The sequence below is a fragment of the Linderina pennispora genome, assembly GCF_002104995.1.
Source record: "Linderina pennispora strain ATCC 12442 chromosome Unknown DL89scaffold_2, whole genome shotgun sequence".
Lineage (NCBI taxonomy): Eukaryota > Fungi > Kickxellomycota > Kickxellomycetes > Kickxellales > Kickxellaceae > Linderina > Linderina pennispora.
The window spans coordinates 1,444,589-1,458,425 of record NW_024468250.1 but is presented as its reverse complement, the minus strand read 5'-3'; the positions used below and the strand labels follow the sequence as shown (position 1 = coordinate 1,458,425).

The following is a 13,837-nucleotide window of genomic DNA, read 5'->3' as shown; positions in this document are numbered from 1 at the left end:
AAATCTATAGCAAATGCCCTATTTCTCTACTCTTCTAAGAACCTCCTTTTCTAAATCCTCTCTTTGGTTAAACAAAATGCCGTCAGCGGCTATACACCTGAAAACATATTAGCTGCCATGGTGTGGTACCAGTTAATGCAAGTCTAGAGGGTTGAAAGGAGTGCCAGCAGCCCGGCAAAAATGGTGAACCCAGACCACGCCTGCAGCGAGCCAGCACCGGCCATATCAGGGTCCATCGTGGGCAACAGGCCCTGGCCCTTGGCCGACGACTTGCCGTCCTTTTCGGAGTCTCTGCTGCTCTGCTTCGAGTCGTCCTTCTTGTCGTCCTGGGTCTTGCCAGATGCTGGCCTTGAGGCGCCGCTACCAGCCTTAGCCGATGGCTTGCCTGTGGGCTTGGGCGACGGCTTGCCCTTTGCAGGATCAGACTTTGTGGGCTTGGCAGCCTTGGACTGCGACTTGGCCGCGGCAGACGATGAGTCGGGAGCCTCGGACGACGACGTTGCCGCCACCATTGAGTCGCCGGTAAGCGCCGACATGTCGAATGCGATGGCTGCCTTCTTGCTCTTCTTTTTTGCGGGGGTCGCGTCAGCGTCATCGCCAGCAGGGGCATCTCCCGAGTCGTCTTCATCAGCAGCCTTCTTCTTCTTATGCTTCCTAATGGCGTTGCTGGAGTCGGGATCGCCGCCCTCGCCGCTTTCTTCTTTTTCGGCAATGCGCTCGTCGATGTAGCCGGCACAGACAAGTCTGTACCGCTTGAGGGCGTTGATGTATGCGACCTTCCAGGTGAGCGTGTTGCCGCAGAGGCCGAGGCACTTGACCTCGGCTTCGTGGTAGGCGCACGCGTGGTTGCTGCTGTTTGCGCCGATGTCCTCGGGGATCCGGTTGATGCACTGGTTGGTGACATCGTCGGAGCCGCTGTCGCAGGCGCGCACGAATTCTACTCCGTCGTCGGAATTCTTGCCAGGGCTTGCATGGGTAGGCGATAGGATTATGAGCGAGATCAGCAAAAGCAAGAGTGCAGGCGCAGATGTATGGAGGTGCATGGTGCTGATCGGTAGATGTCGGGGGCTGGATACAATGATAGGGGATAAATGTCTATATGAAATGGAAAAGAGGTGAATGAATGAAAGCCGCCATGGATCATTCAGTTTTAATTGAGAGTCCTTCGTTCTGAATCTCCTCGTATGGCTGCACATATACTCCTTTTCAAGGGACCGAGGAAAAGGTGGAGATGTCGAAGCGGCCACAGGATTATCTATGTGCATGTCGCAGGCTCAAATGAAGCCCTGCATCCACCTGTAGGCGAGTGCGAATGAGACATTGGAGCATGTCTGCGGGTGAGGAACCAGCAATAATTAGTTGCAGTTGTCGATACAGCAACCCGCATGGCAGTGCGAGGAGCAAGAAGAGAGCGCGGGGGGGGCGGTGCATGGTTGTCTCAGTGGCAGCGCTGGTGTTTCGTGGAGAGGGCTGGGTGGGAAGTGGTGCTGCTGCCTCCGCACACAGGCGCGCGGAAAATGGCTTTCTGGGCCAGGCGCAGCCAGCGTGGCTTGCAGCCAGTGGCTGGGAGGCTATGTGGGCCTGACCCCACGCACACATATCCTGGATATGCCGTGCATGTACCGGCTGAGACATCCAGAAGCGGCGGGCGGGCAAGAGCAGGGGAGGCGCGAGTCCTGCCGATCGCCGATTTGCGAGTTGGAAGTCTGAAGAACCTCTGCGAACTGCGAGCCAAGATAATCGCGGCGAATCGCAGCGAGTCGGCTCCCAACCGCTCCACGAGCCTTTTTGTTGAGCATCGCTGAAAAAAAAAATAGCGCCCACGGTTGGGTGGCATGAAGAAAGCTTTTCCAGCACCACTTTTCATCGAATTCTACACTTTTTATTTTGGCAAGGGCATTCAATTTTCAAAACTCTGCTTCACATCATAGAGAAAAAACTTCCTTGTTAACAGCAATCGCGACCTACTGCCCCTTGTCTCCCAGCACACAGCAAAAACTAGAGCGTCTCGGAGAAGCCTTGTGCATTTGAAACAACCTGTACTCATATCAGACTCTTTTTCTTCTGTTGCTCCAAAGGATTCACAGCCTTTTTAAACCTTTTTCTTTTCCTACACCCACAGCGACCGACTCGCAGCTTTCCAACAAACAAAATGAGCAGCTCTGAAAACGAAGATTGGGAGTGCCCTCTGTGCATGGAGGAGCTCGACATTGACGATCGGGGGTTCTTCCCCTGCGAATGTGGTTACCAGGTAAGTAGCAGCACCAAGACATGGCGCACAGCATAACCGTCAGGTCCACTTGGACTGTGGTCGCTACCGAGGAATCAACATTTATTTTTTTTACTGATGGAGGCTGGGATTTTTACTTTCATTTTCGTAGATTTGCCGATTCTGCCACAACCGTCTCTCGCAAGACTACGGCGGACGGTGTCCCGCATGCCGAAGACTCTATTCGGAGCAAACGCCTCGGTGGAAGCCGATTTCTGCGGCCCAGTAAGTATCGTGTTCAGCGCCCGGCTAGCTCTGGAAGGGGCAGGATTGCCACAGCCGCCCAGCTCTGCGACCATGCATGGTGATGGTTCTAGAAGTAGCTGCTATGCCCACATATGCTAACAACCTGCATTGTGCTGACATTTGCTGTAGAATGGCAAAGATTCGCAACGAAAAGAAGGCCAAGGAGCGTGAGCGGCGCGAAATCGAAGGCAACAACCGAAGGCACCTGGCGAATGTGCGTGTGGTGCAGAAGAACCTCGTCTATGTCATTGGCCTGCCAATAAACCTGGCCACGGAGGAGGTAAGCATATTTCAGGAAAAAACCTGCGACCACAGTGTGGTGTTCGCCAATCGAGTTCCAGGACTCGGAGCAGGTGGGTGTGAGGAAGCACCCGCCATATCACGAACAATGCTGATGTAACAGCGTTCTTAATTGCCTGTGTTCGTCGTGCTGTAGATTCTGAAGGGACACGACTACTTTGGGCAGTTTGGCCGTATCAACAAGATTGTCATCAACCGGCGACAAGCGGGCAGCAATGCCCACCATCCGACGGTGGGTGTATATGTCACATACGCAACCAAGGACGATGCAGCGCGGGCGATTAACGCGGTGGATGGCAGCATGCTTGAAAACCGTGTGCTGCGCGCAACGTTTGGTACGACAAAGTACTGCTCGTACTATCTGCGCAACATCCCTTGCCAGAACCCGGGATGCATGTACCTTCACGAGCCGGGAGAGGAGGCGGACAGCTTCACCAAGGAGGACCTCGCTGCCAAGTAAGTATTGTTGCGCCATAGGGCGGACTACGCATATTTCCAATGGCTGACGTTTGCAAGTCTCTGTCGCTAATGCTAACCATGTTTGTATCATGTAGCCGTGCTGGCTTCAGGGATCCCAGCCACGCACACCACGATCATCAGGACTCTGATGACGATGATGACATGGGTCACCATCACCACCACCACCCGCATGGCGGCAATCGCACAGGTGTCACCGGCCACGCACCTGGGCTCAGGTCGCGTGCAGGTTGTGCCGGCTGGCTCGATCGCTGGGTTTGGTGGTGGCGCGGGGCGAGCACACACCGTAGCCCCAGCTTCGTCGTCATCTAGCAGTACCATGGCAGCCCGCTTACGCAAGGGTACGGATCTCGGCGACCACAGACCACGCAGCGTCGAGCCCAACTCCATGGACAACGACAGCTCGACTGGGTCAGCACTACCTGCCACAGCATCGTGGGCGTCGCGACCACCAGCGAAGAAGCCCGAGCCTGAGGTCAAGGCTCGCAGGCCGGAGGGCGGCGGCACAATGACCCTGCGTATGGTTCCCTCGTCACGCAACAAGGCTTCAGCTTCCAATGCCACCGTGCCTACAAACAAGGTGGCGGGTGCAGCCGCTGGAGCCAGGCACAAGCTCTGCGACGGCCACGGCTACTGCGACCACAGCCGCCAGCAACAGCAACAGCAGCAATAATGCTATTGCTGGCAGCAACCAAAATGTCTCGGCTCGGGAGCGCGGCAAATCGACCGCATTGTCGGGTGACTCCCAAGCTCATCATCCAGTGCTCCAGCAGCTTAGCCGCGAGCGCAAGGAGCAGCTCAGACAGCAGCAGCGCCAGCCGCAATCGCAGCAACAGACGGCAGAGAGCACTGCAGAGCTGAGTGCTACAAAGGCGTCTTCTCAAAGCAAGCAAAAGTCGAAGCAGGCAGAGGAGCAAGTGGCAGCAGCCGAGTCGAAGAAATCAAAGAGCAGGTCGAAGGAGGCGCCTGCGGCTGACGCCAGTGAGTCTAAACAGAAGCCAGCGACAACGGCCAAGCAGGCGGCGGCCAAGCAGGCGGCGGCTAAAGGTAGAGACTAGGGCAGAAGTGAAGGCGGATGATGAGCCCAAGCCTCGCTCGGCCGAGCAGACGAGTGCCGAAGCAACCAAGAACACCGCTGGCACCATCGCTGTCGAGAAGCAAGATGGCCCTGCCACCGACGGCAAGTGCTCCGAAGCATAGGCCCCGAGTCCTATGGCGACAGTTGCTGCAGACGACACTGGAGCCAGCCACGTCACCAGTGCCCAGTCGTTCCAGTCAATTGCCGACTCGCTGTTTGCCCAGCTCAACGCAAAGGTATCGACGCCCCCCACCAGCGGCGTGCCGGCGTTCTCGGCTACATCCCAGCTTCAGCTCGCACTTGGGCGTCGGCGCATTCCCCATCTCTGGTGTCGACCCACTGCTGTTCCCCCCCTCGTCGGCTGGAGGGGTCTCGGGCTCGTCGTCGCTGTTTGGAGCGGCCTCTGCTGCTGGAGCAGCCTCATCGGTGTTTGATCCGTTTGCGGCACAGTCACCGTCAACAGCAGCACAGTGGGGAGCTGCCAATAGCCCAGCAGCCAGCAGCTCATATATGCAGTCTCCGCTGTCAGCTCTTATTGGCGGCGAGTCGCGCGACGGCCAGATCCCAGCACCGGCTACTCCGTTTGGGGGACGGCAGCGCTCGCGGTGGGATTTTGCTTCGAACGGAAACGTGGACGAGGCCAGCGCACAGGCCGAGCTTCAGTCTGTGCTTAACCGTGGCGCACCTGCGTCTTCCAGCTGGCCCTGGATTCACGTCGTCTCGCGACCTTGGTCTGTTCTCAACACCTGCACCTCCCAGTAGCTTCTCGTGGGGCAGTGGTCCTCTAGCCAACACGGTGCTGGGCAACCCACATGGCCAGCACCAGTCGGGTGGAGTGCCAGCACCACCGCCAGGGCTTGGTGGTGCTGGACAGCGCAGCGATGGCGCGCTGAGGTCAATGGCAACAAACACCCCGCCTGGCATCCTTCCTCCGAGCAGCGGCGGTGCTCCTCCTATGTCTAGTCGGACCCGGAACACTGCTTTCGCGTCTCATGGGGCAGTCCATGGACGGGGGGGCTGTGGAGACCACTGCTTCGTCGCAGCTGTTCCAGCAGCAGCAGCAGCAGGGTGGCCAGTTCCAAGACCCAGCCATTCTGTCCACGCACATGGGGGCCTATGGCGGGTGGTCTTGGTGGACACCAGCAGTATCAGCAGCAGCAGCAGGCGAACAGGTCCGACCCCAATGTTCTGAACAGTCTGCTGGCTCGACTCCAGCTGGGTGGTGCCTCAGCGGGTATGGACTATGCAGCAGCAGACCAGTCCTCTTGGTCCTGGTCTGGCTCAACAGCATCAGCATCAGCACCAACATCAGCACCAACATCAGCACCAACATCAGCACCAACATCAGCATCAGCACCCACCTGGCATGATGCCAATGGGCATGATGCAGGGTGCTGCGGGCCTTGTCTCGCCTCTGTTTGCTGGGCAGTTTGGGCAGCAGGTGGGCGGCATGATGGCACATCCGCCACAGATGAGCGTGTCGAGTGCTGGCGGCTTCGTCGACCCAGCCATTATGCAGGTTGGTCGCATGAACGGAATGAACCAGCCGGTGGCGACGGCTGTTTCAACGGGGCCAGGTGGGTCCTCCGCCTGGAATCACGTCGCCTCTTTACGCCGATGCCCAGCAGCAACAGCATTCGACCATGTCAATGCCCTCACGCAGTGCGAACAGCAGCAGCAGGTCGCGCTTTCTGACCCACTTTTCGTCTGAGAACGAGACCGGCATGGCTGCTGTGGGCAGCCAGCAGCAGCAGCAGCAGCCCTCGCATCGCGCCAATGCTGGGGACAGCAGGGGGAATGAGAGAGAAGACGCGGCGCCGCGAATGGTCAACGGTGTGCCGCCTGGCCTGCCCAGCACGGGGCTATTTGGTGAGCTGCTGCGTCAGACGACCAGGCAAGGCGGTGCTGCGTCCGATGGCTCGGCAGCATCAGCCGGCGCTGCTACTGCTTCCGATGCTGACGGCTGACGGCAGCAATGTCATCAGCGGCAAAATGATGCTGGGGGATATCGAGCGGCAGCTGGTGGCAGCGCAGCGCGAGGCCCGTGAGCTGCAGGCACAGCTGAGCACGGTCAAGGGACAGAACCAGTCGGCGCTGTGGAACCTGGTGAACAACAGCGGAAATGGCGTGGGGATGGCAGCCTCGGCGGCGGCTGTCAATGGGCTCGGCAGCACGGCCAAGGCTGACGGCGCCAGCGGTAACGGATTGTGAGTGTGATCAATATATGACCGTGAATTGTAATGGCTTCCGACTCTGACAGCTTTCCATTCTGCGTCATGCTGCTGGTATTTCTGGGGAGGATACCGCTCAAAATGGGGGAGATGTCCCCCGCTTGGGCAAGTAGCCTCTGTTGTGTTGAACGTAGCAACGGGGGGATCTGTGGACAATGGGGCGGCTGTACCGGGATCCGGATTCTGCTAATGCTTCTGCTGTTTGCAGTGGTGGTGGTGTCATAGTCACCAGCGATTAGGAAAGCAATAATGCGACACCATGCCGGCCATGCGGGCTGCAGCAATGCGGTTTTATTATTGCAAAGCATGCGCATCAGAGCAAACACGAGTCGATCGCGGAAAGCCAAGGATTCGCAAGTCCGGGCCCTATTTTTCTTGCTTTTGACAGTGTATCACTATTTGGGTATGCTTTTTGCGGATGATGTGCCCGGCGATATACAGCAGATAGGCAAGCGAGCAGCGCTTATCACCGCCCCTGACGGGTGTCCTTTGGCCAGCCTCTCCCTATCCTGGTGTCTGTGCGGGCTGCCGTCGGCCTGGAGTTTGTCGGCCCGGACCCAATCTCCACAAATCTCACAAGCTCTGCCAAGAGCGTGCGCTGCGCGCTTCGGCAAAAGGCATTGTGCGTCAAGGAAATAGCAGCAATCATACTGACGGGGTGTGATTGGCTGCAGCGAGGCAGACCAATGATCATGGGCTTGGGAGGAATTCAACGGAGTGTCTTTTTTGGGGGATTGCGGCGGCAACCGGGCCACATTTTTTCTTTTTCTTTTCCTCTCTCACAACATTTTTTCTCTCTACACTTGAAATTCCAGCCTACTTTTCTGTTCGCTTTTTTGCTCTTTTTTCTCAGTTCTCCCACATTTTCCCTGCAGAACTAGAAAGCGCATTCGGAAGAGAATTCTTAAAAAGTCTACATTCCCGCTTGTACACAACATAGTTCTGAAATGACAACAGGAATAACAAAAGACTTTCGCAACACCACAAAGGCCCCGTCTCCAAAGTTATAAAAAAAAAAAAACTCGCTTATTGCATTTCGCCAGTCAGACTACTCCTTCTCTGAACACCCGCTTCTAAACAAGCTATAGAATATTAGGCCCTTTTCCTATTTCCTCTAAAGGCACCCTTTTATTTCTCTTTCCCACTCCTATTATTATTTCTCTCTACTTGTGTACTATCAGTGAACACATTTTCCACCCTCAACACACGGGCCCGGTTATATTTCTCCCACCTCCAGCTTTTTTGTCACATCAGCATATGCTTCAAGTCGAAGACATCATGACTCCCCGTTCAGTTTCCCGCCGGTCCAACAGCACTGCCAGCAACGCGGTCTCCAAGTCGGATGCCGCCAGCGGCGGATTTAGCCACCATTCGTCCCCTCGGCCGTCCCGGCACAGCTCCCTTCGCCAGAACCACCAGGCACACCCACAGCAGAACAGCTACAACAACAACCACCACCAGCCAGCAGCAGACGTCTTCCGCCCGCAACGAGTATGCCCGCAAGAACGCAGTGACGCAAAAGCACCAGAGCCAGCGCCACAGCAGCAAGAGCGGCAAGCAGAACAACTCGAACCAGCGGCCTCACGCCAGGTCGGACGCAGCGCAGTCCAAGTCGGAAGACGAGCAGCAGCAGCAGCAGCAGCAGCAGCAGCAGACAGTTCCGAACAAGAAGTCGGGCGGCCGTGGCTCGCGCAAAGCAGAACAAGCAGCACGGCAAGGTCACTCTTCTGACAAAGTCGGCGTCGGAGGGCGAGCAGCAGGCGATGCTGTCCAAGTTTGCCGAGGGGCAGTCGAAGCGCAGCCGCCGTCGGCAGGCGTCGCCACCGCGGGATGAGGACGACTCTGTGTTCCCTCAGCCGCCGGCGCACCATGGCTCGGCGTCGGTCCCGCCGGGCAAGATGCAGAGCCGCTCGCCTCCTCGCCGCGGGCACAACAAGCAGCAGCAGCAGCAGCAGCATGCGGTTGTGTCGGGCCTGGCAACTATTTATAGCCCGACGCCGCAGGTTCCGTCTGTTGCTCCGTTTGGCTCTGGGCAGTCGCCGCCGTCATCATATCGGTATCCACCGTGGTGGCAGCCCGTCGTCGATCAACAAGTCGAACCACTATGCTGGAGCGTCGTTCAACAACTCGCCAGCGCCCAACACGCTTCCGCTGCCGCCCATGTTCCTGACGTCGAACAGCCCGCCGCAGTCGACAGTGACCGCTGCAGTGCGCGATGACGATGTGTTTGGAGCGTCGCGTAACGCACATGTGCGGCCGGAGCAGCTGCTTGTGCGCCGGCCTGAGGCCCAGGTGGCCAATGTGGCACTGAGTGAGCGCTCGACGTCAGCTGGAGGACATGCTGGTGCGCGGCAACATCATCCACAACAACAACAGCCATTCGGCGGTTGATCTGACGCAGCCGGCGGCAGACTTGTCGGCGATGTTCCAGAAGCTGCGTCTGATCAAGGAGAATGTCTCAGAACCGCGCGGCGACAGTGTCGCCGATGCCTAACGGCACCCTGACCCCGTCTTACCACGCCTAATTATATGCTTAAGGCGCCATCTATTTCTCTCTCTCTCTCGAACCTGCAGGCCAGCTTATGTCTTCTTCCGCCCCTGTCTCACTCTCACGAAGCCATGTCAGCCCCCGCCTATGCCAATCTGTAATATCAGCCTTCTGTTCTATTATTTTTCAGGACAGCGGAGGCGGCATGGGACGCTAGTGAGGAAAGGCGGCGAAGGCGACGAAATGGCCAGCTCTATGTCTTTCAAAGACTCAAGGTATCGATCATGGTTCGACGGGGGAAACTGGGTCCCACATCTCCACTTTGTTGCCCTTCAGCGGTTTCGGCGAGCTCGCACCCACCAAAGACGTCCCCCAGTGGTGGGAGTCTCACACGCACATACTGGACTACGTTTTGTAACGCTCCCCTCTTCTCTCTTCCCCACACCCCCACCCCCTCGCTCTCTTCCCAGCAGTCGGTGTCTCACTGTCCCGGCTGCAGCAAGAGGAGCGTAATGCACCCTTCCTTTAAGAGAAACGCCCATCCGATCTCTTAGTACACTCCGCTTTAATGACAATAAAAACGACAGTATGTGTAAAGGAAGGCGCTTAGGGTAAGGACTGAGAGGTTTACTCCTCTGCGAGAAGCACTCTGCTAGGGAGCTCCTCATTCTCAGGTACGGCGTCAGCACTGATGGCGGGCGAGGGTCGTTTGGCTGGGGAGCCCTTGGCGGGTGGAGAAGCTTTGGGCTTCGTCAGAGATAGATGCACGGCCAAAGGCAGCGCTGAGCTCCAGATCCTCCTGGGACACCTCCTCCTGCTCGCGCACCAGGGCATCGAGCTCAGCCTCCAGGTCGCTCTGCACGTCCTCGCCCTCATCGGGTACCAACTGGTTAGCGGCCAGCGCAGATTCAAGCTCGTTAGCCTTCAGGACCTCGTCCTTCCACTGATCGAAAATAGCGTCCGGATCGTGCTTGCCGGCGATCTGGTTGAGGCTCTGCAATGAGCGGGTGCCGGCCTCGAACGCCTGGATGAGCTGGATATCCTGAGTGGGTCTGCTGCAGCTGCAGGACGACCTGGGAGATCTGCTCCAGCGCATCAAGGCGCTTGGCCAGCGGGCCGGATTCAATAAAATGCTTCATCTTGAGCTTGGACATGGCCAGGGTGCGCTGCTTGTTAGCAAGCGCCTGGCGTACCTCATCGTCGAAGCTGTTTGGTGCGCTGCTCGAGCAGAGTGACCTGGTGGGCAATGTCGTTTTGGGTGTTGGTGACTTGTAATGTGTTCATGTCGGCAATGGAGGGCAGGACGGTTATATGCTCGGCCTGCGATGCGGCAAAGCGGATCAATGTCTGCTCATGCACCTGGCGGGTGGTTATCCTTCGGGTGTCCTGCAAGTGCTTGAGCATCACCTTCAGGTCAATGTCGGTTGATATGATGTGCTGGAAGCGGCGCGCAAACCCGCTGGATATCCATCAGGATTGTCAAACGGACTTTCGACATGTGCATAATGATAGTCTGCCAGCTGCTGTGCAACCTCCTCAACTGCCTCCGTGACCACATAGGCGTCTACGTCGACGTGGAATGCACCCATGGCCAGCATGGCCGGCAGGCGGCGCGGCATTAGCGGGAACTGGCCCAGGGCCCACCCCAATAGGCGGCGCGGCCACGGAGCGAGAAAGTCTGATAATAGCTGCAGCTTTTGCGGCAACGCACGCACTATAGTGGGCAGGCCGGTGGGTGTGTCGCCGCGGAAGGCGAAGCGTGAGTCGAGCGCTTCAGTGGAGAGTACTAGGCGGGAGGGGCCCAGGACGCCTGCGCGCTGGGCACTGACTAGCAGCTGCGTCCAGAATGTGAAAGGCTGTGGAGTAGCCGTCGGGGTTGTCGGTGCGCTGGCGCTCGAGGTCCGAGTACAGGAAGGCACGCTGGTCGGCATTGCACAGCTCGGGCACATTGGCAAGGAAGTCGTCCATTTGGAAAGAATTAAAAAAAAAAAAGTCTAAAAAGGGGTGCCGAAAAGAGCGGGGGAGGGGGTATTCTTCCCCAAGTAGTGTTAAACCTTAAATAAAGAATCGCCCAGCAGCGTCTCGAGATCAGGGACTTTTGTGCTGGGGTCAGGTGTGCTGAGCGGCTCGGAGTCCTTGTCGGACTTGCTGGGCTTGCGGCGGGCAGCAGCCTGGCGTGCGCTGCGGCCACCGGTGGCCACGAAAGCTAGCCAGGGCCCGAGGCACAACGTAGCCGAGATCGCGCATCTCCTGCATGGCAGTGTGGGCGCGCGGGTCGGCGACACGGGCACACCGCCGCACAATCTTCGAGTACGTCTTCCAGCCAGGCACCATGCCGTGGGCCTTCATTGACTCGAGATACACAAACGCATCCTCGTACACGTACTGCGTCAGACATGTGCCCAGCATCGCCTCGTACGCGCGCTGGCTCGGCACCAGCCGGTCCTCGTCCAGCAGCCGCGCAAACAAAACCTCCTGCTGTAGCCTTGTTGCGCGCGCGCTCGCACCCCTGCAGCGCCAGCTCGTAGGTGTGGATGTCGCGGGAGACATGGAGCGCTCCGAACCACCGGTCCAGGCGGTCCAGCGCCGCCTCGACACACCGCGACTTGGCCAGGGCACCCACCAGGGCATTGAGCGTTGCTGTGGAGATCGCGTGCGGCAGCTCGGCGCTGTGGCTGGCTAGCAAGGAGAACACGTGCTCGGTCAGCTCCTCGGCCTTGGCGCCCTGCAGTTTGCGCATCAGGCAGCGCACGGTCGCTGGCTCGGCGCCGTGGCCTGCGCTGCGCATGGTCTCGAGCACACGCAGCGCCGGCAGCCACTGCGTCTTTTGTACCAGTGCCTCGAAGAGCGGCTCCAGGTGGTGCTCCTGCATTGCGTAGCCGTGGCCCTGCATTGCCCGGATGATCGATGTGGCCAGCGATACGTCGCCGTGCCGCGCGGCCACCTGCAGGCCCAGAATATAGTCGCCCTCGGCCAGCGAACTGCCAAACACCTGCGTCAGCTGCTCGAAGCTGTGCCGATACGCGTCATGGTGCAGTGCCGCACCGGCCGCACGCAGCAATGCCAGGCTGGTCGTCTGGTCAAACGCCAAAGCTGCGGCCATTGCTGCGCGCAGCACACTGAACGCCAGATCAACTTCGCCAATGGCGCCCAGCGCGCAGATCAGCTCATGGCAGGCATTGCGCTGCACTGCGACATTGCGCGTCTGCATTTCCATATACACGCTATAGGCGAGCTCCGGCTGCCCGCGCTTACTGAGGCTCAGCAGCAGCTGATTGAAGAACCCCACATACTCGTCCTTCCGCCACACCGGCGATGCGCATCTCCTCGCCGATCTCGTAGATTGCCCGCGCATTGAAGTCCTGCGCGGCCGTCTTCAGCACCATATTGTACTGCGCCAGCGTTGCCTTCTGTCCGTGCTGCCGCATTGCTGTCAGAACCGCCAGTCCGCCGTACGCATCGTGCGTGATCATGTAGCCCTCCAGGAACTCGCTGTAGTCCGAGCTCGACAGCGTTTCCCGTGACTGTCGGCTGAACAGCTCGTTGAGCTGCGTGCGCTTCACTGCCAGCTGCCGCCGGTCCGCCTGCGCCAGCTGCATGCCCACATGGGTAGAGGCCACACGTGCATCCTGCAGTACTTCGCGCGCCCTGCTGATCTTATCGTAGCTCGACGGGTAGATGATGCTGCGCACCTGCTCGGCCACTGTCTGCGGCGATCGCGCATGTGTGCTGTCGGCTGCCGGCGTCTGCCCGCCCGCCTGCAGACGGGCTGAAATATGTAGTGCGCGCTTTGGTGCGTATCGGGACAGGAGCCCTGCTAGCCTGTGTGGGCGTTCGTGCATTCATGTCTAGAATAATGGAAAGCGAGTGAAGGAGGAAAGTGCGGATCGATGAGACAAGAAGCCAGAGGCGATTAGCGAAATAAACTGCCGGAAATCACCCCTTGATCCACCAGATCACAGAACAGAGTCCTTCTCACGCTCTATGCTACCAAGGCACCCAGACATCCGCCTCCTGTGGCTAGCACCTTACGTTTTCTAACACACGCTTTACACTACACTATGACTGTATCCCAGAAACCGCTCCTGCTGGTAGTCGCCGCCGCCCAAAACAACGGCATTGGCATCAACAACGACCTGCCCTGGCGCCTGCGCAAAGACATGGCGTTTTTCAACCAGGCCACCACCACCACCACGCAAACCGACCCCTCGCGCCCGGTCATGAACGCCTGCATCATGGGCCGCCGCACCTGGGAGTCGATCCCGCCCAAGCACCGGCCGCTGAACAACCGCTACAACATCGTGGTATCGCGCAATGCCTCGCTGCTGGACAACGAAGATGCCCCGTATACGGTGGTGGTGCCGACGATGTCGGACGCATTGCAGGCATATTGAGCAGCTACGCAGCGTGTGCATTGAGCGCGTGTGTGTGGTGGGCGGCAGCGGCATCTACAAGGAGGCGCTGGAGGCACAAGGCCCGGTGCAGGTACTGCTGACGCGCGTGCAGTTTGCAGAGGCAGACAAGTGCGATGCGTTTTTCCCAGAGTTCAGCTCCGAGGTGTTTGCCAGGCAGACGCACGAGCGTCTGGAGCAGGTCGCCGGGTTCCCGGTGCCCAGCGGCCCGCAGACCGAGAATGGTATCAGGCTACGAGTTCACGCTGCACGAGAAGTTCTAATCCATCACCGCATTTGCAATCAGTACATCAACGGATCTGTGCTCCTTTTTTTTAGGCACCACGATCTGGCATA

The 13,837-nt window shown here is 58.4% G+C and overlaps 8 protein-coding genes across 8 annotated transcripts; 5 read left to right on the top strand and 3 right to left on the bottom strand.

Annotated features, from left to right (window-relative positions):
- Window positions 1-79: 79 nt before the first annotated feature.
- Window positions 80-1,159, bottom strand: DL89DRAFT_265398 (uncharacterized protein). The gene has a single exon (XM_040886644.1). It carries the CDS (start codon window positions 1,041-1,043, stop codon window positions 144-146), a length of 900 nt encoding a protein of 299 aa, XP_040746620.1. The 5' UTR covers window positions 1,044-1,159; the 3' UTR covers window positions 80-143.
- A 993-nt stretch (window positions 1,160-2,152) lies between these two features.
- Window positions 2,153-3,275, top strand: DL89DRAFT_220810 (CCR4-NOT core ubiquitin-protein ligase subunit MOT2; the record flags this gene model as incomplete). The annotated part of the gene is made up of 4 exons (XM_040884474.1): window positions 2,153-2,251; window positions 2,382-2,494; window positions 2,645-2,795; window positions 2,952-3,275. The coding sequence occupies 4 exons, from the start codon at window positions 2,153-2,155 to the stop codon at window positions 3,273-3,275; spliced, it is 687 nt and encodes a 228-aa protein (XP_040746619.1).
- Window positions 3,276-5,309: 2,034 nt separating this feature from the next.
- DL89DRAFT_90646 (uncharacterized protein) lies at window positions 5,310-6,739 on the top strand. Its single transcript, XM_040892235.1, has 2 exons — window positions 5,310-6,015; window positions 6,524-6,739. Exons 1-2 carry the CDS (start codon window positions 5,487-5,489, stop codon window positions 6,625-6,627), a joined length of 633 nt encoding a protein of 210 aa, XP_040746618.1. The 5' UTR covers window positions 5,310-5,486; the 3' UTR covers window positions 6,628-6,739.
- A 1,204-nt stretch (window positions 6,740-7,943) lies between these two features.
- On the top strand, window positions 7,944-8,435 carry DL89DRAFT_255382 (uncharacterized protein; the record flags this gene model as incomplete). The annotated part of the gene is made up of 1 exon (XM_040885340.1): window positions 7,944-8,435. The coding sequence occupies one exon, from the start codon at window positions 7,944-7,946 to the stop codon at window positions 8,433-8,435; it is 492 nt and encodes a 163-aa protein (XP_040746617.1).
- Window positions 8,436-9,565: 1,130 nt separating this feature from the next.
- On the bottom strand, window positions 9,566-10,342 carry DL89DRAFT_90734 (uncharacterized protein). The gene has a single exon (XM_040892237.1). It carries the CDS (start codon window positions 10,183-10,185, stop codon window positions 9,772-9,774), a length of 414 nt encoding a protein of 137 aa, XP_040746616.1. The 5' UTR covers window positions 10,186-10,342; the 3' UTR covers window positions 9,566-9,771.
- An 89-nt stretch (window positions 10,343-10,431) lies between these two features.
- DL89DRAFT_90666 (uncharacterized protein) lies at window positions 10,432-11,191 on the top strand. The gene has a single exon (XM_040892236.1). It carries the CDS (start codon window positions 10,677-10,679, stop codon window positions 11,085-11,087), a length of 411 nt encoding a protein of 136 aa, XP_040746615.1. The 5' UTR covers window positions 10,432-10,676; the 3' UTR covers window positions 11,088-11,191.
- On the bottom strand, window positions 11,138-12,935 carry DL89DRAFT_290989 (uncharacterized protein; the record flags this gene model as incomplete). The annotated part of the gene is made up of 5 exons (XM_040890154.1): window positions 11,138-11,260; window positions 11,319-11,598; window positions 11,657-12,360; window positions 12,398-12,847; window positions 12,897-12,935. 5 exons carry the CDS (start codon window positions 12,933-12,935, stop codon window positions 11,138-11,140), a joined length of 1,596 nt encoding a protein of 531 aa, XP_040746614.1.
- Window positions 12,936-13,150: 215 nt separating this feature from the next.
- DL89DRAFT_290988 (uncharacterized protein) lies at window positions 13,151-13,764 on the top strand (the record flags this gene model as incomplete). The annotated part of the gene is made up of 3 exons (XM_040890153.1): window positions 13,151-13,434; window positions 13,475-13,690; window positions 13,722-13,764. The coding sequence occupies 3 exons, from the start codon at window positions 13,151-13,153 to the stop codon at window positions 13,762-13,764; spliced, it is 543 nt and encodes a 180-aa protein (XP_040746613.1).
- Between the last annotated feature and the right edge of the window lie 73 nt (window positions 13,765-13,837).